At 44.3% G+C, this 26,859-nt stretch overlaps 1 protein-coding gene across 4 annotated transcripts in view; it reads left to right on the top strand.

Annotated features, from left to right (window-relative positions):
- LOC110529325 (coiled-coil domain-containing protein 85C-B) overlaps positions 1 to 26,748 on the top strand; it is a 104,910-nt gene extending 78,162 nt beyond the window's left edge. The window contains exons 3-7 of one of the 4 annotated variants that reach the window (XR_005052769.1): positions 12,643 to 12,750; positions 18,948 to 19,043; positions 19,738 to 19,839; positions 23,727 to 24,021; positions 24,128 to 26,748. Coding sequence is in view for 2 of the 4 variants with exons in the window: in XM_021611457.2 (XP_021467132.1) it covers positions 12,643 to 12,750; positions 18,948 to 19,043; positions 19,738 to 19,839; positions 23,727 to 23,816 (396 nt within the window). In the remaining 2 variants the exon portion in view is untranslated. Of the gene's footprint in view, positions 1 to 12,642; positions 12,751 to 18,947; positions 19,044 to 19,737; positions 19,840 to 23,726 lie in introns of all 4 variants that reach the window. The other 3 variants (XR_005052770.1, XM_021611458.2, XM_021611457.2) reach the window with 3 other exon arrangements.
- Positions 26,749 to 26,859: the final 111 nt, after the last annotated feature.

The following is a 26,859-nucleotide window of genomic DNA, read 5'->3' as shown; positions in this document are numbered from 1 at the left end:
GGGGGAAAAAAATAGACCACCTACTCCACACACAGAGACACGTACAAAGCTCTCCCTCGCCCTCCATTTGGAAAATCTGACCATAACTCTATCCTCCTGATTCCTGCTTATAAGCAAGAATTAAAGCAGTGACTCGATCAATAAAAAAAGTGGTCAGATAAAGCAGATGCTAAGCTACAGGACTGTTCTGCTATCACAGACTGGAACAAAGTGTGTGGGTTAAAACTAATGACACCAAACTTTTATCATCAGGGCAATTAAGAGTAATTAATAAGTAGGCCTAAAGATTGGCCTGCAGTACCTTTTAAATAAGGACCTCTAATATTAACTTTAGAAACCTTTTGGTAAGATAATAACGTTTAATATCCCCGCTCTGTGATCGTCACAGATAAAGCACCTGTCTGATATCCTCCTACGTAGCGAGACATGGTTGCTATGTGGTTGGATGCTCAAAAGATGTTGCCAAGTGTTCCGTGTTAAAGCTAATTCAGTCACAGTGTACTTTGTACTAAGTTTACACTTACCTTAGAGTCACACAAAACAACCTGTCAGCCATCCTCTCATAACATATCATGTTCCCCACATTCAGCCCTGTAGCATATATAGTTTATCACAGATACAGAGAAATACGGTACCTCTCCAACTCTAAGGTGCTACAGTGTGTTGTGCACGCCTCCCAGGCCTGTTGTACCGAGGCCTGGGAGGTGAGTGCTATGCTACAGTGTGTTGTGTTGTACCGAGGCCTGGGCGGTGAGTGCTATGCTACAGTGTGTTGTGTTGTACCGAGGCCTGGGAGGTGAGTGCTATGCTACAGTGTGTTGTACCGATGCCTGGGAGGTGAGTGCTATGCTACAGTGTGTTGTGTTGTACCGAGGCCTGGGAGGTGAGTGCTATGCTACAGTGTGTTGTGTTATACCGAGGCCTGGGAGGTGAGTGCTATGCTACAGTGTGTTGTGTTGTACCGAGGCCTGGGAGGTGAGTGCTATGCTACAGTGTGTTATACCGATGCCTGGGAGGTGAGTGCTATGCTACAGTGTGTTGTACCGATGCCTGGGAGGTGAGTGCTATGCTACAGTGTGTTGTGTTGTACCGAGGCCTGGGAGGTGAGTGCTATGCTACAGTGTGTTGTGTTGTACCGAGGCCTGGGAGGTGAGTGCTATGCTACAGTGTGTTGTGTTGTACCGAGGCCTGGGAGGTGAGTGCTATGCTACAGTGTGTTGTGTTGTACCGAGGCCTGGGAGGTGAGTGCTATGCTACAGTGTGTTGTACCGATGCCTGGGAGGTGAGTGCTATGCTACAGTGTGTTGTGTTGTACCGATGCCTGGGAGGTGAGTGCTATGCTACAGTGTGTTGTGTTGTACCGAGGCCTGGGAGGTGAGTGCTATGCTACAGTGTGTTGTACCGATGCCTGGGAGGTGAGTGCTATGCTACAGTGTGTTATACCGATGCCTGGGAGGTGAGTGCTATGCTACAGTGTGTTGTACCGATGCCTGGGAGGTGAGTGCTATGCTACAGTGTGTTGTGTTGTACCGATGCCTGGGAGGTGAGTGCTATGCTACAGTGTGTTGTGTTGTACCGAGGCCTGGGAGGTGAGTGCTATTCTACAGTGTGTTGTACCGAGGCCTGGGAGGTGAGTGCTATGCTACAGTGTGTTGTGTTGTACCGAGGCCTGGGAGGTGAGTGCTATGCTACAGTGTGTTGTGTTGTACCGAGGCCTGGGAGGTGAGTGCTATGCTACAGTGTGTTGTGTTGTACCGAGGCCTGGGAGGTGAGTGCTATGCTACAGTGTGTTGTACCGAGGCCTGGGAGGTGAGTGCTATGCTACAGTGTGTTGTGTTGTACCGAGGCCTGGGAGGTGAGTGCTATGCTACAGTGTGTTGTGTTGTACCGAGACCTGGGAGGTGAGTGCTATGCTACAGTGTGTTGTACCGAGGCCTGGGAGGTGAGTGCTATGCTACAGTGTGTTGTGTTGTACCGAGGCCTGGGAGGTGAGTGCTATTCTACAGTGTGTTGTACCGAGGCCTGGGAGGTGAGTGCTATGCTACAGTGTGTTGTGTTGTACCGAGGCCTGGGAGGTGAGTGCTATGCTACAGTGTGTTGTGTTGTACCGAGGCCTGGGAGGTGAGTGCTATGCTACAGTGTGTTGTGTTGTACCGAGGCCTGGGAGGTGAGTGCTATGCTACAGTGTGTTGTACCGAGGCCTGGGAGGTGAGTGCTATGCTACAGTGTGTTGTGTTGTACCGAGGCCTGGGAGGTGAGTGCTATGCTACAGTGTGTTGTGTTGTACCGAGACCTGGGAGGTGAGTGCTATGCTACAGTGTGTTGTACCGAGGCCTGGGAGGTGAGTGCTATGCTACAGTGTGTTGTGTTGTACCGAGGCCTGGGAGGTGAGTGCTATGCTACAGTGTGTTGTGTTGTACCGAGGCCTGGGAGGTGAGTGCTATGCTACAGTGTGTTGTGTTGTACCGAGGCCTGGGAGGTGAGTGCTATGCTACAGTGTGTTGTGTTGTACCGAGACCTGGGAGGTGAGTGCTATGCTACAGTGTGTTGTACCGAGGCCTGGGAGGTGAGTGCTATGCTACAGTGTGTTATGAAGCATGAACAGCACAGCAAAACGTTTGTCCCAGGGATGTCTGGTTGGTGAATAATTGATCTCCCTGTGGGGGGCGACACAGCGAGCGCAGGTATAAGAACCAGACATCATTAATGCATGGCTGACAACTAGTGTATGTAACCAAGAAAATGAACACGTCCTGAAAGTTGTGTGAATGTCCTCTTGTTGACCTGTTGTTGTTGATGTCGAGGAATTTTTCCATTGTTCGTGACCAGTGGTTCCCAAACTTGTTATAGTTCCGTACCCCTTCAAACATTCAACCTCTGTTACGGTTTTCTACCGTCGAAAGAGAGGAGGACCAAAATGCAGCGTGGTTATTCATAAACAGCTTTAATGAAAGATGAAAATACGAACCGTTTACAAAAAAACAATAACCGTGAAAAACCGAAACAGCCCTATCTGGTGCAACAAACACAGAGACAGGAACAATCACCCACGAAATACCCAAAGAATATGGCTGCCTAAATATGGTTCCCAATCAGAGACAACGATAAACACCTGCCTCTGATTGAGAACCACTCTAGGCAACCATAGACTTACCTAGACTACTTCACTAACCACAATCCCATGACCTACAAAAAAAACCTAGACAAAACACATCACATAAATACCCATGTCACACCCTGGCCTGACCAAAATAATAAAGAAAACACAAAATACTAAGACCAGGGCGTGACAACCTCCAGCTGTACCCCCTCTAGCACCAGGGTCAGCGCACTCTCAAATGTTGTTTTTTGCCGCCACACACACACACACACACACACACACACACACACACACATACACACACACTACACAATACATTTATTAAACATAAGAATGAGTGTGAGTTTTTGTCACAACCCGGCTTGTGGGAAGTGACAAAGAGCTCTTATAGAACGAGGTCACAAATAATAGTATAATAATAATCAATAATTTTGCTCTTTATTTAGCCATCTTACAGATAAAACCGTCTTTGTTCATCAAAAATTGTGAATAACTCACCACAGGTTAATGAGAAGGGTGTGCTTGAAAGGATGCACATAACTCTGCAATGTTCAAATCAAATCAAATGTTTTTATATAGCCCTTCGTACATCAGCTGATATCTCAAAGTGCTGTACAGAAACCCAGCCTAAAACCCCAAACAGCAAGCAATGCAGGTGTAGAAGCACGGTGGCTAGGAAAAACTCCCTAGAAAGGCCAAAACCTAGGAAGAAACCTAGAGAGGAACCAGGCTATGTTGCGTTGTATTGGAGAAAGTCTCAGCCTTAAATCACTTTCCACACACAGTCTGTGCCTGTATTTAGTTTTCATGCTAGTGAGGGCCGAGAATCCACTCTCACGTAGGTACCTGGTTGCAAAGGGCATCAGTGTCTTAACAGCGCGATTTGTCAAGGCAGGACACTCTGAACGCAGCCCAATCCAGAAATCTGGCAGTGGCTTCTGATTAAATTACATTTTCACAGAACCGCTTGTTGCAATTTCGATGAGGCTCTCTTGTTCAGATATCGGTAACTGGACAGGAGGCAGGGCATGAAAGGGATAACGATCCAGTTGTTTTTGTCGTCCGTTTCGGGAAAGTACCTGCGTAATTGCGTTCCCAGCTCACTCAGGTGCTTCGCTATATCACATTTGACATTGTTCGTAAGCTTGAGTTCATTTGCACAAACAAAAATCATACAATGATGGAAAGACCTGTGTGTTGTCCTTGTTAATGCAGACAGAAAAAGTGCTCCAACTTCTTAATCATAGCCTCAATTTGGTCCCGCATATTGAATATAGTTGTGGAGAGTCCCTGTAATCCTAGATTCAGATTAGAGGTTGACCGATTAATCGAAATGGCCAATTAATTAGGGCCGATTTCAAGTTTTCATAACAATTGGAAATCGTTATTTTTGGACACCGATTTTGCCGATTTAAATTATTATTTTTTTTACACCTTTATTTAACCTTTATTTAACCTTTATTTAACCTTTATTTAATCTTTATTTAACCTTTATTTAACGAGGCAAGTCAGTTAAGAACACATTCTTATTTTCAATGACGGCCTAGGAACAGTGGGTTAACTGCCTCGTTCAGAGGCAGAATAACAGATTTTCTTCTTGTCAGCTCGGGGGATTCAATCTTGCAACCTTACAGTAAACTAGTCCAATGCTCTAACCACCTGCCTCTCATTGCACTCCACGAGGAGACTGCCTGTTATGCGAATGCAGTAAGCCAAGGTAAGTTGCTAGCTAGCATTAAACTTATCTTTTAAAAAACAATCAACCAATCAATCATAATCACTAGTTAACTACACATGGTTGATGATATTACTAGTTTATCTAGCGTGTCCTGCGTTGCATATAATTGATGCAGTGTGTATCGTTGCTCCAATGTGTACCTAACCATAAACATCAATGCCTTTCTTAAAATCAATACACAGAAGTATATATTTTTAAACCTGCATATTTAGCTAAAGGAAATCCAGGTTAGCAGGCAATATTAACCAGGTGAAATTGTGTCACTTCTCTTGCGTTCATTGCACGCAGAGTCAGTGTATATGCAACAGTTTGGGCCGCCTAATTTGCCATAATTATGACATAACATTGAAGGCTGTGCAATGTAACAGGAATATTTAGACTTATGGATTCCACCCGTTAGATAAAATACGGAACGGTTCCGTATTTCACTGAAAGAATAAACGTCTTGTTTTCGAGATGATAGTTTCCAGATTCTACCACATTAATGACCTAAGGCTAGAATTTCTGTGTGTTATTATGGTATAACTAAGTCTGTGGTTCGATAGAGCAGTCTGACTGAGCGATGGTAGGCAGCAGCGGGCTCGTAAACATTCATTCAAACAGCACTATCGTGCGTTTTGCCAGCAGCTCTTTGTTGTGCGTCAAGCATTGAGCTGTTTATGACTTCAAGCCTATCAACTCCCAAGATTAGGCTGGTGTAACCGATGTGAAATGGCTAGCTAGTTAGCGGGGTGCGCACTAATAGCGTTTCAAACGTCACTCGCTCTGAGACTTGGAGTGGTTGTTCCCCTTGCTCTGCATGGGTAACGCTGTTTCGAGGGTGGCTGTTGTCGTTGTGTTCCTGGTTCGAGCCCAGGGAAGGAGCGAGGAGAGGGACGGAAGCTATACTGTTACACTTTCAATACTAAAGTGCCTAAAAGAACATCCAATAGTCAAAGGTATATGAAATACAAATGGTATAGAGAGAAATAGTCCTATAATTCCTATAATAACTACAACCTAAAACTTCTTACCTGGGAATATTGAAGACTCATGTTAAAAGGAACCACCAGATTTCATATATTATCATGTTCTGAGCAAGGAACTGAAACGTTAGCTTTCTTACATGGCACATATTGCACTTTTACTTTCTTCTCCAACACTTTGTTTTTGCATTATTTAAACCAAATTGAACATGTTTCATTATTTATTTGAGGCTAAATTGATTTTATTGATGTATTATATTAAGTTAAAATAAGTGTTAATTCAGTATTGTTGTACTTGTCATTATTACAAATAAATGTAAAAAAATGTCAGATTAATCAGTATCGGCTTTTTTTGGGTCCTCCAATAATCAGTATCGGCGTTGAAATTCATAATCGGTCGACCTCTAATTCAGATCATTCAGGCGAGAAAAACATCACCCAGATAGGTCAGTCGTGTGAGAAACTCGTCATCATGCAAGAGGTCAGACAGGTGAAAAGGATGGTCAGTAAAGAACTTTAAACTCGTCTCTCAATTAAAAGAAAAGTGTCAATATTTTGCCCGTTGATAACCAGAGCACTTCTGTATGTTGATAACCAGCGCACTTCTGTATGTTGATAACCAGCGCACTTCTGTATGTTGATAACCAGGGCACTTCTGTATGTTGATAACCAGCTCACTTCTGTATGTTGATAACCAGCTCACTTCTGTATGTTGATAACCAGCTCACTTCTGTATGTTGATAACCAGCTCACTTCTGTATGTTGATAACCAGAGCACTTCTGTATGTTGATAACCAGCTCACTTCTGTATGTTGATAACCAGCTCACTTCTGTATGTTGATAACCAGCTCACTTCTGTATGTTGATAACCAGCTCACTTCTGTATGTTGATAACCAGAGCACTTCTGTATGTTGATAACCAGGGCACTTCTGTATGTTGATAACCAGAGCACTTCTGTATGTTGATAACCAGAGCACTTCTGTATGTTGATAACCAGCTCACTTCTGTATGTTGATAACCAGCTCACTTCTGTATGTTGATAACCAGCTCACTTCTGTATGTTGATAACCAGCTCACTTCTGTATGTTGATAACCAGAGCACTTCTGTATGTTGATAACCAGGGCACTTCTGTATGTTGATAACCAGAGCACTTCTGTATGTTGATAACCAGAGCACTTCTGTATGTTGATAACCAGGGCACTTCTGTATGTTGATAACCAGGGCACTTCTGTATGTTGATAACCAGAGCACTTCTGTATGTTGATAACCAGAGCACTTCTGTATGTTGATAACCAGGGCACTTCTGTATGTTGATAACCAGAGCACTTCTGTATGTTGATAACCAGAGCACTTCTGTATGTTGATAACCAGAGCACTTCTGTATGTTGATAACCAGAGCACTTCTGTATGTTGATAACCAGGGCACTTCTGTATGTTGATAACCAGAGCACTTCTGTATGTTGATAACCAGCTCACTTCTGTATGTTGATAACCAGGGCACTTCTGTATGTTGATAACCAGAGCACTTCTGTATGTTGATAACCAGAGCACTTCTGTATGTTGATAACCAGAGCACTTCTGTATGTTGATAACCAGCTCACTTCTGTATGTTGATAACCAGGGCACTTCTGTATGTTGATAACCAGCGCACTTCTGTATGTTGATAACCAGGGCACTTCTGTATGTTGATAACCAGGGCACTTCTGTATGTTGATAACCAGCTCACTTCTGTATGTTGATAACCAGCGCACTTCTGTATGTTGATAACCAGGGCACTTCTGTATGTTGATAACCAGAGCACTTCTGTATGTTGATAACCAGGGCACTTCTGTATGTTGATAACCAGAGCACTTCTGTATGTTGATAACCAGAGCACTTCTGTATGTTGATAACCAGAGCACTTCTGTATGTTGATAACCAGCTCACTTCTGTATGTTGATAACCAGAGCACTTCTGTATGTTGATAACCAGGGCACTTCTGTATGTTGATAACCAGAGCACTTCTGTATGTTGATAACCAGCTCACTTCTGTATGTTGATAACCAGAGCACTTCTGTATGTTGATAACCAGGGCACTTCTGTATGTTGATAACCAGAGCACTTCTGTATGTTGATAACCAGCTCACTTCTGTATGTTGATAACCAGGGCACTTCTGTATGTTGATAACCAGAGCACTTCTGTATGTTGATAACCAGAGCACTTCTGTATGTTGATAACCAGAGCACTTCTGTATGTTGATAACCAGCTCACTTCTGTATGTTGATAACCAGGGCACTTCTGTATGTTGATAACCAGGGCACTTCTGTATGTTGATAACCAGAGCACTTCTGTATGTTGATAACCAGCTCACTTCTGTATGTTGATAACCAGGGCACTTCTGTATGTTGATAACCAGAGCACTTCTGTATGTTGATAACCAGCTCACTTCTGTATGTTGATAACCAGGGCACTTCTGTATGTTGATAACCAGAGCACTTCTGTATGTTGATAACCAGAGCACTTCTGTATGTTGATAACCAGGGCACTTCTGTATGTTGATAACCAGCTCACTTCTGTATGTTGATAACCAGAGCACTTCTGTATGTTGATAACCAGAGCACTTCTGTATGTTGATAACCAGAGCACTTCTGTATGTTGATAACCAGTGCACTTCTGTATGTTGATAACCAGCTCACTTCTGTATGTTGATAACCAGAGCACTTCTGTATGTTGATAACCAGCGCACTTCTGTATGTTGTAAAAGCGTTACATGGTCGCGGCCCATATCATTGCATAATGCAGAAAATACACGAGAGGTCAGGGGCCTTGCTTTAATAAAGTAAACCGTTTTCATTGACGTGTCCAAAACGTCTTTCAAGCTGTCAGGCATGCCTTTGGCATTACCATTCCACCATGTCTCCCTGTCATGGCTTTTGCGCCATCAGTACAGATACCAACACATCTTGACCACCAAAGTCAATTTGATGTCACAAAGCTGTCCATTACTTTAAAAATATTCTCTCAAATTGTCCTAAACATAACAGACATATGCCAGGCCTGCTGACTCATCCAGCTGTAACGCATACAATTCACTGGCTTTTTTATTTGACCTTTATTTAACTAGGCAAGTCGGTTACAAACAAATTCTTATTTTCAACGATGGCCTGGGAACAGTGGGTTAACTCCCTTTTTCAGGGGAAGAACGGCAGATTTTTACCTTGTCAGCTCAGGGATTTGATCTTGCAACCTTTCAGTTACTAGTCCAACACTCTAACCACTATGCAACCTGCCGGCTTGTATACGAAGCAGTAATTCACTGCTGCGTCGTGAAACAGTGTTGTTTAATGAAGATATTGTCTGTATAGTTTTTTGGGGCCTTTTCCCCCAGCATTGTCCCAGCCATATCCGCGGCAGCAGGAATAATGAAGTCCTCCACAATAGTATGGGACTTGCCTGTCCCAGCCATATCCACGGCAGCAGGAATAATGAAGTCCTCTACAATAGTATGGGATTGCCTGTCCCAGCCATATCCACGGCAGCAGGAATAATGAAGTCCTCTACAATAGTATGGGATTGCCTGTCCCAGCCATATCCACGACAGCAGGAATAATTAAGTCCTCCACAATAGTATGGGACTTGCCTGTCCCAGCCATATCCACGGCAGCAGGAATAATGAAGTCCTCTACAATAGTATGGGATTGCCTGTCCCAGCCATATCCACGGCAGCAGGAATAATGAAGTCCTCTACAATAGTATGGGACTTGCCTGTCCCAGCCATATCCACGACAGCAGGAATAATTAAGTCCTCCACAATAGTATGGGACTTGCCTGTCCCAACCATATCCACGGCAGCAGGAATAATGAAGTCCTCTACAATAGTATGGGACTTGCCTGTCCCAGCCACTCGGTAACTCACCATATAAGACACTTCTAGCCCCTTCTTGTTAATGGTATTTGTTGCTTTTATACATGTCTTACTACTTGAAAGTCGTCTTTATTCTAACTAAAAAAACTCCTGTGTCTTGTTTTTCAAATTGTCATGTTTCCTTTCTAAATGTCTGCGCAAAAGTGTTGGTTTCCCGTGAGAGAGTAACGGCTAATGTGATTGGATGAGTAACGGCTAATGTGATTGGATGAGTAACGGTTAATGTGATTGGATGAGTAACGGCTAATGTGATTGGATGAGTAACGGCTAATGTGATTGGATGAGTAACGATTAATGTGATTGGATGAGTAACGGTTAATGTGATTGGATGAGTAACGGTTAATGTGATTGGATGAGTAACGGTTAATGTGATTGGATGAGTAACGGTTAATGTGATTGGATGAGTAACGGTTAATGTGATTGGATGAGTAACGGTTAATGTGATTGGATGAGTAACGGTTAATGTGATTGGATGAGTAACGATTAATGTGATTGGATGAGTAACGGTTAATGTGATTGGATGAGTAACGGTTAATGTGATTGGATGAGTAACGGTTAATGTGATTGGATGAGTAACGGTTAATGTGATTGGATGAGTAACGGTTCATGTGATTGGATGAGTAACGGTCAATGTGATTGGATGAGTAACAGTTAATGTGATTGGATGAGTAACAGTTAATGTGATTGGATGAGTAACCGTGAATGTAATTGGATGAGTAACGGTTAATGTGATTGGATGAGTAACGATTAATGTGATTGGATGAGTAACGGTTAATGTGATTGGATGAGTAACGGTTAATGTGATTGGATGAGTAACGGTTAATGTGATTGGATGAGTAACGGTTAATGTGATTGGATGAGTAACGGTTAATGTGATTGGATGAGTAACGGTTCATGTGATTGGATGAGTAACGGTCAATGTGATTGGATGAGTAACAGTTAATGTGATTGGATGAGTAACAGTTAATGTGATTGGATGAGTAACCGTGAATGTAATTGGATGAGTAACGGTTAATGTGATTGGATGAGTAACGGTTAATGTGATTGGATGAGTAACGGTTAATGTGATTGGATGAGTAACGATTAATGTGATTGGATGAGTAACGGTTAATGTGATTGGATGAGTAACGGTTAATGTGATTGGATGAGTAACGGTTAATGTGATTGGATGAGTAACGGTTAATGTGGTTGGATGAGTAACAGTTAATGTGATTGGATGAGTAACGGTTAATGTGATTGGATGAGTAACGGTTCATGTGATTGGATGAGTAACGGTCAATGTGATTGGATGAGTAACAGTTAATGTGATTGGATGAGTAACAGTTAATGTGATTGGATGAGTAACCGTGAATGTGATTGGATGAGTAACCGTGAATGTGATTGGATGAGTAACGGTTAATGTGATTGGATGAGTAACAGTTAATGTGATTGGATGTTAATTATTTGACTAGGCTACCTGTATTTGACATTGTGTTGTTATTTTGCTGAACACGATATGGTTTCATTGTATTTTTGGAGTGAAACAAGGCTACCCGGGTGAGAAAAAAACCTCACCCAAATGTATAGCCCTGTTTGAAAATGTGATGATATTTTTTATTTTTTTACTAAATTGTATTTAAAAAACATTTAAATGTGAATTTTTATTTGGCGTACCACCGATGGCATTGCGCGTACCACCGATGGCATTGCGCGTACCACCGATGGCATTGCGCGTACCACCGATGGCATTGCGCGTACCACCGATGGCATTGCGCGTACCCCTGTTAAGAGTGGACAGGAGAAGAGGAGGGATCTCATCCTTTCCTAGTGTTGTGACCGCCTGTTTCACCATGGCCCCTCATTATAACTTAGACAGGAAGTGATGTGTGACGCCGGACCAGGGTTCCTTCCTGTCACCTCTCAGGACATTGTGATGGATGGGGAACAGAGGCTGGTTGACATGAGGGGATGCCAGCCTGTCTTACAGACCAATAGTGTATTGTTCTGTTTGTCTCGCTCAGCAGTATAAGACGCTGAAGTGGAAGTTGGGAAGTATGTTTCATTAGATAGAAGCATAATGCCAAGGATGTGGGATTCTTGGCGGAGGCTGGAAGCAGAGACGGAGGATCACATTTTTCATCGGGAGGCAAGGGAGAAATACTGTTGTGATGGTAAAAGGTGAGGAGCGAGGGAAACACATGATGTTCTTCTGTCCTCATGGGGACCTAAAATGGTACAGGAATGAAGGGGGGAATCCTGGAGGAGTAAAGGAGGGGTAGAAGAAAACAAAAGTAGGGACTTTTTAAAAATGTATTTATTTAACCAGGCAAGTCAGTTAAGAACAAATTCTTATTTTACAATGATGGCCTACCCCAGCCAAACCCTACCCCTAACCCGGACGACACTGGGCCAATTGTGCGACGCCCTATGGGACTCCCGATCACGCCCTGTTGTGATACAGCCCAAGATCGAACCAGGGTGTCTATAGTGACGCCTCTAGCACCGAGACGCAGTGCTTTAGACCTCTGTGCTACTCGGGAGCTGGAGGAGTGATGGGATGGGGGGGTGTGAAGGGACATGAGCCAGAGGTGCAGTGATGGAATGCTCATTTTATCTCTGGAGTGCATTGTGGGAGAAAGCTATGTTCTGCATTCAGTCCCCTGACACCCAGGAGCGCCAGACGTGACACACACGCATAGCTCACTGAGTTTATTTACAGCTCTGGTTCTCCTAGCATCACGTGTTTGCACACACTGGCAGCGTACGGCTCTCATTGTGTGACATGGGGAAATGTCATAAGGAACATGGGTTCCCTCCTTCAGATGGGTTCCCTCCCTCAGGGAACAGTGGTCTAGAGAACATGTGGCCCAGCCGTGTAAGTGTGTAGACCTATGGTGGATTGATCAGTGTATGATGACGTCTCTCTCTCTCTCTCTCTCCTCTCTGACCCCAGCAGCAGTGTAACCCAGGGGACCTGCGTGTCCTGAGGAAGGGGATGACCCTGTACCATTCTGAGTCTCAGCTGTCATCCCTGCCACAACGCCAGGACGCACTGCACAACGTGAGTACACACACACACACACACACACACACACACACGTTATGTTCTTCTATCCTTGTGGGGACCTACAATTAATTTCCATTCAAAATCCTATATTCCCTAACCCCTAACCCTTACCATAACCTTAACCTGAAACCCTAACCCAAACTCCTAATTCTAATCCTAAACCTAAACCTAACCCCTAAACTTAAAATAGCCTTAGTCCTCATGGGGATGTGGGAAATGTCCCCATGAGGGATAATTTTCCTTGTTTTACTATCCCTTGTAGGGATTTGGGTGGGATTGTAGGTCCCTACAAGGATAGAAGAATCCCCCCCCCCACACACACACCTCTCTTTATTTACTAAATACACATCTATACCCTCTTTTCTTACCACCATCCTCTGCCTTTCTTTCTCCCATTCTCTCTCTAACACATCTCAACCACCCTGTTTAAACCACTGACTCACCAGGCCTTTATGCTTCCGTCTCCCCAGAACCTGTTTCAACTGAATCCTGTAGTAGAAAATTAATTAGCCACTCTGATCCCTGACCTCTAACCTCTCTCCGCTACCAGAGGACACCGACCGGCTGGTAAATGAGAGAAACCAGACCTCTCTTTGACAACACCCTGATGACCTCACTCCACAGAATCAATACTGCATTTAATCAGGATCTAGTGTACGACCCAGTACACAGGCCTTCATATATAGCCCCAGTACTGCCTTTAACCAGGGCCTACAGTAGCATACTGACAGGCCTAAGACACCCAGTACACTGGGTCTGTCCTTCAGTCTCACAAAATGCCCATGACCTTTGACCCATGAGTCTCTCCCAGGCGGGACAGGAGCAGGGAGGACGGCCAAAAGAGGGGGGGGGAGCAGGTGTCTACTAACCGCCTCATGCTCTCATCTCTCATCTCTGACTCTCTCTCCGTGGAACAGTGTGTTAATGAACAATCATATTTCCATGAAGAAGAGATTACCATAGAACAAGATGGTATTTTCTACCTCCTATTGACAGGGCTGGTTAGAGCCGAACGAATACAATATCCTCAGTGAACTTCTTCCACCGGTGTATATTTAACGGATTAGAAAGTGTTTTCATTTCCTGCATCTTGTTTTGTTCCTGTTGTCGTGACGTCTCCATGGAGACCATCTCATTAAGGTCTGTTCTGTGATTGATTGGCTGGCTTCGAATGTGGCCTGAGTTCACCCAAGCGTAAGAGAGAGAGATGGAGAGAGAGAGAGAGAGAGAAAGAGAGAAGTTTGTGAGGGGGTGGAGAGGTAGGAGGCAGAAAGAGAGGGACGGAGAGATAAATGAGAAAGAGAGAAAGAAAGAAAGAAAGAAAGAAAGACAGAGACGGAAAGTGAGAGAGAGAAGGGGCTGTGGACAGAACAGGCAGCGGAGCGTCATGTGATTCTGAAGTTTCTGTCCTGTTCTTTCTGTTCCAACCAACAACCGTTCTCTCGGTGCAGACTGTTAGTTAGTTAATAGGATGGCTTCTTCTCCCATCATCATCATGGTTTTATATTTAGCTCTCATCTCCTCTCCTCTCCTCTCCTCTCCTCTCCTCTCCTCTCCTCTCCTCTCCTCTCCTCTCCTCTCCTCTCCTCTCCTCTCCTCTCCTCTCCTCTCCTCTCCTCTCCTCTCCTATGCTCTCCCCTCCTCTGCTCTCCTCTCCCTTTGTTCAAACTGCCCCACTTCCACTTTTAGGTCATGTTGTGTGTGTGTGACTGTGTATCTCTCTTTGTGTGTGTGCGTGTATCTCTGTGTGTGTGCGTGCGTGCGTGCGTGTGTAAGCACAACAAATGAGTGAGACAAAGCTCCGTTCATTTGATTCACAGAGACACTAGATAGTCCGCTCCTATTCTCCGCTAAGACTCTTAACACTAGAGACCATGGTTTCTGACTGTATGTGTCCCTCCCCATACTGGAAGGCTGATTATGCAGGGAACTGAACACAGAACTCAACATCCATATGAACAGTAAACCCCCGTTGGCTATGATTTTTATCTGCACTGTCCAAAACCTTTACTTACGCAGCAAGGAATAAAACCCACGAGCAGTTCTGCCAACACATCTCACACTGTGGGTTCTGCCAACACATCTCACACTGTGGGTTCTGCTAACACATCTCACACTGAGGGTTCTGCTAACACATCTCACACTGTGGGTTCTGCTAACACATCTCACACTGAGGGTTCTGCCAACACATCTCACACTGTGGGTTCTGCCAACACATCTCACACTGTGGGTTCTGCCAACACATCTCACACTGTGGGTTCTGCCAACACATCTCACACTGTGGGTTCTGCCAACACATCTCACACTGTGGGTTCTGCTAACACATCTCACACTGTGGGTTCTGCTAACACATCTCACACTGTGGGTTCTGCTAACACATCTCACACTGTGGGTTCTGCTAACACATCTCACACTGTGGGTTCTGCTAACACATCTCACACTGTGGGTTCTGCTAACACATCTCACACTGTGGGTTCTGCTAACACATCTCACACTGTGGGTTCTGCTAACACATCTCACACTGTGGGTTCTGCTAACACATCTCACACTGTGGGTTCTGCTAACACATCTCACACTGTGGGTTCTGCTAACACATCTCACACTGTGGGTTCTGTTAACACATCTCACACTGTGGGTTCTGCTAACACATCTCACACTGTGGGTTCTGCTAACACATCTCACACTGTGGGTTCTGCTAACACATCTCACACTGTGGGTTCTGCTAACACATCTCACACTGTGGGTTCTGCTAACACATCTCACACTGTGGGTTCTGCTAACACATCTCACACTGTGGGTTCTGCTAACACATCTCACACTGTGGGTTCTGCTAACACATCTCACACTGTGGGTTCTGCTAACACATCTCACACTGTGGGTTCTGCTAACACATCTCACACTGTGGGTTCTGCTAACACATCTCACACTGTGGGTTCTGCTAACACATCTCACACTGTGGGTTCTGCTAACACATCTCACACTGTGGGTTCTGCCAACACATCTCACACTGTGGGTTCTGCCAACACATCTCACACTGTGGGTTCTGCTAACACATCTCACACTGTGGGTTCTGCTAACACATCTCACACTGTGGGTTCTGCTAACACATCTCACACTGTGGGTTCTGCTAACACATCTCACACTGTGGGTTCTGCTAACACATCTCACACTGTGGGTTCTGCTAACACATCTCACACTGTGGGTTCTGCTAACACATCTCACACTGTGGGTTCTGTTAACACATCTCACACTGTGGGTTCTGCTAACACATCTCACACTGTGGGTTCTGCTAACACATCTCACACTGTGGGTTCTGCTAACACATCTCACACTGTGGGTTCTGCTAACACATCTCACACTGTGGGTTCTGCTAACACATCTCACACTGTGGGTTCTGTTAACACATCTCACACTGTGGGTTCTGCTAACACATCTCACACTGTGGGTTCTGCTAACACATCTCACACTGTGGGTTCTGCTAACACATCTCACACTGTGGGTTCTGCCAACACATCTCACACTGTGGGTTCTGTTAACACATCTCACACTGTGGGTTCTGCTAACACATCTCACACTGTGGGTTCTGTTAACACATCTCACACTGTGGGTTCTGCTAACACATCTCACACTGTGGGTTCTGCTAACACATCTCACACTGTGGGTTCTGCTAACACATCTCACACTGTGGGTTCTGCTAACACATCTCACACTGTGGGTTCTGCTAACACATCTCACACTGTGGGTTCTGCTAACACATCTCACACTGTGGGTTCTGTTAACACATCTCACACTGTGGGTTCTGCTAACACATCTCACACTGTGGGTTCTGCTAACACATCTCACACTGTGGGTTCTGCTAACACATCTCACACTGTGGGTTCTGCTAACACATCTCACACTGTGGGTTCTGCTAACACATCTCACACTGTGGGTTCTGTTAACACATCTCACACTGTGGGTTCTGCTAACACATCTCACACTGTGGGTTCTGCTAACACATCTCACACTGTGGGTTCTGCTAACACATCTCACACTGTGGGTTCTGCTAACACATCTCACACTGTGGGTTCTGTTAACACATCTCACACTGTGGGTTCTGCCAACACATCTCACACTGTGGGTTCTGCTAACACATCTCACACTGTGGGTTCTGCTAACACATCTCACACTGTGGGTTCTGTTAACACATCTCACACTGTGGGTTCTGCTAACACATCTCACACTGTGGGTTCTGCTAACACATCTCACACTGTGGGTTCTGCTAACACATCTCACACTGTGGGTTCTGCTAACACATCTCACACTGTGGGTTCTGCTAACACATCTCACACTGTGGGTTCTGCTAACACATCTCACACTGTGGGTTCTGTTAACACATCTCACACTGTGGGTTCTGCTAACACATCTCACACTGTGGGTTCTGCTAACACATCTCACACTGTGGGTTCTGCTAACACATCTCACACTGTGGGTTCTGCTAACACATCTCACACTGTGGGTTCTGTTAACACATCTCACACTGTGGGTTCTGCTAACACATCTCACACTGTGGGTTCTGCTAACACATCTCACACTGTGGGTTCTGCTAACACATCTCACACTGTGGGTTCTGTTAACACATCTCACACTGTGGGTTCTGCTAACACATCTCACACTGTGGGTTCTGCTAACACATCTCACACTGTGGGTTCTGCTAACACATCTCACACTGTGGGTTCTGCTAACACATCTCACACTGTGGGTTCTGTTAACACATCTCACACTGTGGGTTCTGCTAACACATCTCACACTGTGGGTTCTGCTAACACATCTCACACTGTGGGTTCTGCTAACACATCTCACACTGTGGGTTCTGCTAACACATCTCACACTGTGGGTTCTGTTAACACATCTCACACTGTGGGTTCTGCTAACACATAAAAAGGAAATGTTAGCTATGTTTTACTTTTGTGGTTAGGACACCTTATTATAAGGAAGTAATTGCAGGCAATTACAAATAGTTTGGATTAGAGCAAGATTATATAATCTGGCCTCGTGAGACTAACTAGAATAACTCAGTCTTTCTCCCCTCTCAGGGCACAGTTGGTGGTCTCCTCACCAGACTAACTAGTCTTTCTCCTCTCAGGGCACGGTTGGTGGTCTCCTCACCAGACTAACTAGTCTTTCTCCTCTCAGGGCACGGTTGGTGTTTTCCCCACCAGACTAACTAGTCTTTCTCCTCTCAGGGCACGGTTGGTGTTCTCCCCACCAGACTAACTAGTCTTTCTCCTCTCAGGGCACGGTTGGTGTTCTCCTCACCAGACTAACTAGTCTTTCTCCTCTCAGGGCACGGTTGGTCGTCTCCCCACCAGACTAACTAGTCTTTCTCCCCTCTCAGGGCACGGTTGGTGTTCTCCTCACCAGACTAACTAGTCTTTCTCCCCTCTCAGGGCACGGTTGGTGTTCTCCTCACCAGACTAACTAGTCTTTCTCCCCTCTCAGGGCACGGTTGGTGTTCTCCTCACCAGACTAACTAGTCTTTCTCCTCTCAGGGCACGGTTGGTGTTCTCCTCACCAGACTAACTAGTCTTTCTCCCCTCTCAGGGCACGGTTGGTGTTCTCCCCACCAGACTAACTAGTCTTTCTCCCCTCTCAGGGCATGGTTGGTGTTCTCCTCACCAGACTAACTAGTCTTTCTCCCCTCTCAGGGCACGGTTGGTGTTCTCCTCACCAGACTAACTAGTCTTTCTCCCCTCTCAGGGCACGGTTGGTGTTCTCCTCACCAGACTAACTAGTCTTTCTCCCCTCTCAGGGCACGGTTGGTGTTCTCCCCACCAGACTAACTAGTCTTTCTCCTCTTAGGGCACGGTTGGTGGTCTCCTCACCAGACTAACTAGTCTTTCTCCTCTCAGGGCACGGTTGGTGTTCTCCTCACCAGACTAACTAGTCTTTCTCCTCTTAGGGCACGGTTGGTGTTCTCCTCACCAGACTAACTAGTCTTTCTCCTCTCAGGGCACGGTTGGTGTTCTCCTCACCAGACTAACTAGTCTTTCTCCTCTCAGAGCACGGTTGGTGTTCTCCTCACCAGACTAACTCGTCTTTCTCCTCTCAGGGCACGGTTGGTGTTCTCCTCACCAGACTAACTAGTCTTTCTCCTCTCAGGGCACGGTTGGTGGTCTCCTCACCAGACTAACTAGTCTTTCTCCTCTTAGGGCACGGTTGGTCGTCTCCCCACCAGCGAGTCAACCCCGGTAACAGGCTACCTGTCCTGTGTTCAGAAACCAGAGGCTGTGGTCCACGCCATGAAGGTACGACAACTTCACATTATCTCTCACAGCACATCAACTACAACAACATCAGCTCTCCTCATGATAATTCTACAACAGCCATACGCAACAGGCAGACCCCAGGCCAGATCCGGACCCAGAACGAGGTCAATACGGACGTTGGGTCCCAAAATTATTATTTTTTTATAAAGGAATTTGGTCGGGATTCGACTCATAGTGTCATATGAACACACATAAAACATGAAAAACGTGTAGAATTGCAGGTTATTAGCTTTAAAACTGCATTTTTTTTTCTTTCCAACAAGACGGCTGTGAACAGTCTGAACAGTTTGGGGTCACATGGGTTGTGAGGTGGGGGTTTGTTTCTACGCCGATAAATTACAATATCCATCCGGACCTTTGTCACCTAGGACATTTGTGTAACCGGGCCTTCTCAAAAAATGAGTATCCCTGCTCTACAATCTCAATGTCACAGGTAACCACCAACATCAGAGCAGGCTGGAACAACACAGTGACAACACAGGTATCTTTTGGTAATCACTACGGCAACAGCTTCCATGGAACGACACAATATTTACATCTTTACAGTTATTCAGAAAATAAGCGAAAGGAATAAAACAACAATATGTACATAACTGCCAACTGCTGCTTTAAACAGCGAATCACATTTATTCACTAGCTTGGTTTGATGATCATAAATGCCTGATTGTACCAGGTGTTGGAGGTGCACGAGAACCTGGATAAGAAGCAGGTCCCAGAGGACTACGAGGAGGATCTGAGTGAGAAGGAAAAAGCCATCGTTAGAGAGATGTGTAACGTAAGTAGTTGTATAACCCTGAATGCTGATTATACCACGGGTATGACAAAACATGTGTTTTTACTGCTCTAATTACGTTGGTAACCAGTTTATAATAGCAGGGACTTGTGGGGGACTTGGCCTCAGGGACTTGTGGTATATTGCCAATATACCACGGCTAAGGGCTGTGTCCAGGCACTCCGCGTTGCGTCGTACCTAAGAACAGCCCTTAGCCGTGGTATATTGGTGTAATGCTCCGGGTGTCGTGGGTGTGGAGTCAAACGCAGGAGACAGAAAGTGCAATGCTGTGCGTCTTTAATAGCACCAGCGCACCACAGGGTGCTCACAATAGTAACGGCCCCAAACACAGGGAATGAAAATGTACAACGGAAAATGCACGACCAGGCTCTAACAACAGAGCCGAAGGTTACACTGAAATAATCCCGCACAACAACCAGGCGGGCCGGCTGTCTAATAAAATCCAACTAATGATTCACTAACAGGTGCTACCAATAAACATACAAGGAGGGGGAGGAAAGACAATCAGTGGCAGCTAATAGGCCGGTGACGACGACCGCCGAGCGCCACCCGACCGGGAAGGGAAACCACCCTCGGTCGGACTTGTGACAATTGGCCATATACCACACCCCCTCTGGCGTTATTGCTTAAGTACTGTACCAGTCAAAAGTTTGGACACACCTACTCATTCAAGGGTTTTTCTTACATTTTTTACTATTTTCTACACTGTAGAATAATAGTTAAGACATCAAAACTATAACACATATGGAATCATGTGTAGTTGCTCTTTAATTAAGTTGCACACCTAGCAAGAGACTATTTGGCTTGCAGTGTTTCTGTAATGTCCAATGTAGGCCTACATTATGTGACGGCAAAGTTTTCAAAAACAAATTTCCTCCCGATTGACACCACTCATCATGCTATCATTCTGCCTACTTTGCAGTCAACATTTAATGGGGAAGGTTTTTATTTTAGAAAGTCTTTAGAAACACAACACGATGACTGAATTGCACATTGCAAAGATTAAAACCAAGATTTTTGACCTTTTGCAATTCCTGGTTTACATACCCATGTTTTGACTTAGTTAGCGTGTACTGGTAGATAGATATAAGTTGAAACTCCTTTCCTACCTACCCTACCGGCTACCGGTGTCATTATTCTGAGAGCTGCATGCTCTTGCTGCCTGATATTCCTCTGAAACTAGACTATATTTCACTTTGTGTAGGCTACTTTGTGGATGATTTCTCTATTGTACTGCATAATTGATACAGAGTGTATCTCCACTACACTACATTCATAAGCATCAAGAATACGCAATGCCCACTGCATACAGCCTCCACTACACCACTGGTTGCTCCTCTGTGTCTGTGTCCCATCGTGGAGCGGTGTTCTAGTTGGAATATTTTATAAGAGGGTCTCGCAGCCCAACTGTCAGAGCAATTAATCTCTCTGAGCAGGCAGGGAAAAGAGCAGAGCACCCCTCCTCTCCTCTTCTCTGCTTCTTCCCTCCATTATTAAAAAAATGCCTACTGATTAGAGACAGAGAGAGACAGAGTGAGACACAGAGAGAGAGAGAAAGAGACACAGAGAGACAGAGAGAGACACAGAGAGACAGAGAGAGACAGTGAGAGAGAGAGACAGAGAGAGACACAGAGAGTGAGAGAAAGAGACACAGGGAGAGAGAGCGAGAGAGACAGAGAGAGACACAGAGAAAGAGAGACACACACAGAGAGAGAGACACAGAGAGAGACACAGAGAGACAGCTAGTCTACCGGCCCCTACATAGGTATGTTGCCAACCTGATCTCATAGTTTCACTTTGGAATTTGCCGTATTATGGATGAAAGTACTTTTTTTTTACAGGGTTAATTCCGCATGGTTACAGGGTTAATTCCGCATGGTTACAGGGTTAATTCTGTGTGGTTATAGGGTTAATTCCGCATGGTTACAGGGTTAATTCCGCATGGTTACAGGGTTAATTCTGTGTGGTTACAGGGTTAATTCCGCATGGTTACAGGGTTAATTCTTTGTGGTTATAGGGTTAATTCCGCATGGTTACAGGGTTAATTCCACATGGTTACAGGGTTAATTCCGCATGGTTACAGGGTTAATTCCACGTGGTTACAGGGTTAATTCCGCACGGTTACAGGGTTAATTACACGTGGTTATAGGGTTAATTCCACGTGGTTACAGGGTTAATTCCGCATGGTTACAGGGTTAATTTCCACGTGGTTACAGGGCTAATTCCACGTGGTTACAGGGTTAATTTTGTGTAGTTACAGGGTTAATTCTGTGGTGACAGGGTTAATTCCACGTGGTTACAGGGTTAATTCCATGTGGTTACAGGGTTAATTCCACTTGGTAACAGGGTTAATTACACGTGGTTATAGGGTTAATTACACGTGGTTACAGGGTTAATTCCGCATGGTTACAGGGTTAATTTCCACGTGGTTACAGGGTTAATTCCATGTGGTTACAGGGTTAATTCCACTTGGTAACAGGGTTAATTCCACTTGGTAACAGGGTTAATTCCACATGGTTACAGGGTTAATTCCACGTGGTTACAGGGTTAATTCCATGTGGTTACAGGGTTAATTCCACTTGGTAACAGGGTTAATTCCACATGGTTACAGGGTTAATTCCACTTGGTAACAGGGTTAATTCCACATGGTTACAGGGTTAATTCCACGTGGTTACAGGGTTAATTCCATGTGGTTACAGGGTTAATTCCACTTGGTAACAGGGTTAATTCCACTTGGTAACAGGGTTAATTCCACATGGTTACATGGTTAATTCCACATGGTTACAGGGTTAAAACGGTAACAACTCAAAGGGTTAAGTTTAGGTTTTCATTCCGAGGGGTTAATGTAAGGGCTATGGGTTGGGGATAATATTTAACCAAATAATTCAAAACAATGGGCTGTTTCCATCAAATATTATTAAGTCCTCTCCCTGCTTGCTAGAGCATTATGAGCTGCAGTGGCACTGTGGTCTAAGCAGCGCGCTCTGGCTCCGAGCCTTATGAGTTTCACCCAGTGCTGTGCCATGGTTTTTCGGGGGGAGGAGAGGGAGTTGAATGCTGAGGAAGGCATATATATCCACGTCCTCAGGGCCTATTCAAAAGTTTCTAGGGACCAGACTGATGTGGCAGGATAGGAATCTGGGGAGCTTCACAACACCGGCTCTGTGTTATCTATGGGGCCCTGTGTCCTGTATTATCTATGGGGCCCTGGGTCCTGTATTATCTATGGGGGCCTGTGTCCTGTATTATCTATGGGGCCCTGTGTCCTGTATTATCTATGGGGCCCTGGGTCCTGTATTATCTATGGGGCCCTGTGTCCTGTATTATCTATATGGCCCTGTGTCCTGTATTATCTATGGGCCCCTGTGTCCTGTCATCTCACACACAGAGAGATTCCTTCAGGGATTCAGTTAGTGAAAGACCAAGTGAGGACAGAGAGATTCCACCGGGGGTTCAGTTAGTGAAAGACCAAGTGAGGACAGAGATTCCACCTGGGGTTGAGTTAGTGAAAGACCAAGTGAGGACAGAGAGATTCCACCGGGGGTTCAGTTAGTGTAAGACCAAGTGAGGACAGAGAGATTCCACCGGGGGTTCAGTTAGTGAAAGACCAAGTGAGGACAGAGAGATTCCACCGGGGGTTTAGTTAGTGAAAGACCAAGTGAGGACAGAGATGCTTTTCCTGCACATAGTGTTTTGGGGGCATCAACATCAAAATGATTGAATTTCAGCTTCTGTGTATAAAAAAAGGTTGCATAACATAACTTATTTGTTTGTTTTCTTTTTATGTGTGTGCGTGCGTACGTGTGCGTGCGTACGTGTGCGTGCGTACGTGTGTGTGCGTACGTGTGTGTGCGTACGTGTGTGAGCAGGTGGTGTGGAGAAAGCTGGGCGACGTGGCAGGATCTAAGCCGTCTATCAGACAGCATCTCTCTGGTAACCAGTTCAAAGGCCCCATGTAGTCCATAGCAACCAGAGAGGGAGAAAGAGAGAGAGAGAGAGTCCTTCCTACATGCTCCCCATTCCTACTACCCATAACACCATTCTCCCGCTGACTATAGGTCCCATCACCCACCATTCTCCTGGGATATGTGACTGGATATTATACGACCCATCCCATTCCTACTACCTACACTACCCATAACACCATTCTCCCGCTGACTATAGGTCCCATCACCCACCATTCTCCTGGGATATGTGACTGGATATTATATGACCCATCCCATTCCTACTACCTACACTACCCATAACACCATTCTCCCGCTGACTATAGGTCCCATCACCCACCATTCTCCTGGGATATGTGACTGGATATTATACGACCCAGGAAAACCACAGAATGGACCTCTCCATCTCTCCCTCACCACTAGTCAACTCCCCATACACACACATTTCGTTTGAACTTCCAGTGTTGTTGATAACTGGCAGCTAGTTTCACTGATTTGCCACTTTCCTTGTATTACAGATGTTAGGTTTATAGTCAGACAGGCTTACACTTTACACAGTGCTGATGACTATTACAGATGTTAGGTTTATAGTTAGACAGGCTTACACTTTACACAGTGCTGATGACTATTACAGACCAAATTCTTATGTTGTTTTGTTTCATGCTAAAAAAAGAAAGAAAGAAACTCAGATGAGAGCTATAGGATCTCTAGGATGTTACAGTGACGCTGTGATAATGTCAGACACGGTTACATTTTGGGTTACGAGTGTCTCGTATGGACAATTCTAGGATCAGCTTCATCCACCTTCAATCCTGATCTTGAGCCTTTAGAGGTAATGTACAGAACTGACGGTGGAGCAGTGTCCAGGAGCAATGTCACCCCACTCCTTCATAGTACTTCCCAATAAATAAAAAAAAACAGCTAGCTCCTCTGTTAGTTGTGCTTTGCCTTTATCTGGTTGATTAGCATAATTAGCATTAGCTAATGCTAGCCTTAGCGAAATTAGCCTTAGCTAATGCTAGCTTTAGCAGAATTAGCATTAGCTAATGCTTGCCTTAGCAGAATTAGCATTAGCATCCAAAGTGTTAATACGTGATACCCATTGTGATATGATACATAGCACCCTATGCTCATAAGAGAAGTCTATTATTAATACAGTACTATTATAGAGATCACTTTTAAAACTAGTGTAAAATATGTAAACGAAAAAAAAACATAGCACTGCATTGTTGTTGTTATCGTTTATTTTGAGCTTTTTGTTTTTTATTATTATTTTAGCGTGGCCACGTGTTATAAACGGACTGTTTTGTGGGTTTTATGTTTTACAAAAGCACACAACTGAACAGGGTTCTTTCTAAGGTAACCACTCATCTTTTTACTGTAGTTCGTTGAAACCAATGATTACTTCATCTCCTCTGTAAACGTATCAAGGCCATTTTAAATCTAAACCCTCTCAGCCAAGAGTCAATGTTTTTTTTTGTTTTTTTTTACTAAAATGTACAAGGTTATGTCTGCTCTAAGACAATCATGTTTCTCAGGTTGGGAAATAACGAGAGCTTTTCCCCCGACCCTGTGGCTCCTCTGTGGATATCGTGGGGATTCTTTGTTGACGTTTGGTCAGGCTGCCTGTGTGTACTGACGTTCTCTGTAACAGACTGATGACACCTGGTTACTACAGGGTTGGAGACTACTGAACACATTGTATTGCATTCATTTTATATGAAATAATAAGTTTCATGACAGAATGTTTCAGAAACGTTCTCTTTACTGTCATAAAGGACAGATCAGACTAATTTTGGCTATTTTTTGGTCATCAATAACTATTGCATTAATCAAACCGCTGTACAACACAGTATTTTAATTAAAAGCTAAGAAAGTTGTCAAATAAATGGAAAGCTTTTCATTTTCAATTAGCATAATATGACTGTGTTTTTAGTCATGGTGGATACAGCAGATGAGTTTCAGCAGTGGACTGTGCATGTTTTGTAGAAAATGACTTCTGTTGGAATGTGAGAAAGAGCAAGTCTTCCCTTAGATGTTTTAAACAGTTATAATGATGTCAGATGAAATAATAAGTACTGTTATGATCAAACTGTTCAAGGCTATTTATTGCCAGGTGTTTCGATAAAAAAAAATGGGGAGAGCTATCCAATAATAGGGCTGTCATGTGATTGGCCAGTTTAAGATTTTGACCTATCAGGAGATTTTGATTGGTATCCAGGTCTTTTGATTGGGCAATTGGTAATGATTGACAGCTCAAGCTCTCCTGGCTCTAGTATTAGTTTTTCCAAATTAGAACGTTGAGGCTTCTGACCGTACATTCTTACGATTCGTCCTCCTCGGGTTCTCTCTAATAGGATCTACTACAACAACAAAAAAAGAAAATGAAAGTATGGATTTTCAAAAAGTGTCCTTTTTTTTTCTAGGAACAACTGATTCGAAGCTATGATGATATAATGATATAATGTTATAATGATGTAATGCTTTTCAGTCTGGCATTTTGATTTGAGATGTGCCACATTTTTCTCTGCATGGGATTTTGAGTTGGAACCTGTGTTTTGAACTTTGTTGCATTTTTCCTATTCTGTATATATGTGCTAAACTAGAAGTCATGATGATCCTAGAACCTAGTCTGCGTCTCAAAATAACAATATATTCCAGAGTGCACTACTTTTGACCACTGCCTTGTGCTGACCCTGGTCATATGCATTGTGCTATATAGGGAATAGGTTGTTATTTCAGACACCGACCCTACAGTGTTTAATGCAAACTATTCCTATAGCAACTAGCATGAATGTAAACGTTTTTTTTCCCCCCCCATGAATTTCGCTGAGATCAGACAAATATGTGTAGGTGATAGTTAACAAAACAAAAACAGTAATTGAACTAGGTCACTTTTAGATGATTTTTTTAGTTGAAAAAAAATAAACAATTACTCTCTTTGTAATTCTGTGTCTTCTCTGAATTCATGTGTCAGGAAATGCTGACTTGAGCTGAACTGATAAACACATACAGTACCTTCCCATACTGAAGTGACAGGAATTCAGAACTTGAGCAA

This window comes from Oncorhynchus mykiss, chromosome 8 (genome assembly GCF_013265735.2).
Source record: "Oncorhynchus mykiss isolate Arlee chromosome 8, USDA_OmykA_1.1, whole genome shotgun sequence".
Taxonomy (NCBI): Eukaryota; Metazoa; Chordata; class Actinopteri; order Salmoniformes; family Salmonidae; genus Oncorhynchus; species Oncorhynchus mykiss.
This window is presented reverse-complemented; position numbering and strand designations above follow the sequence as displayed.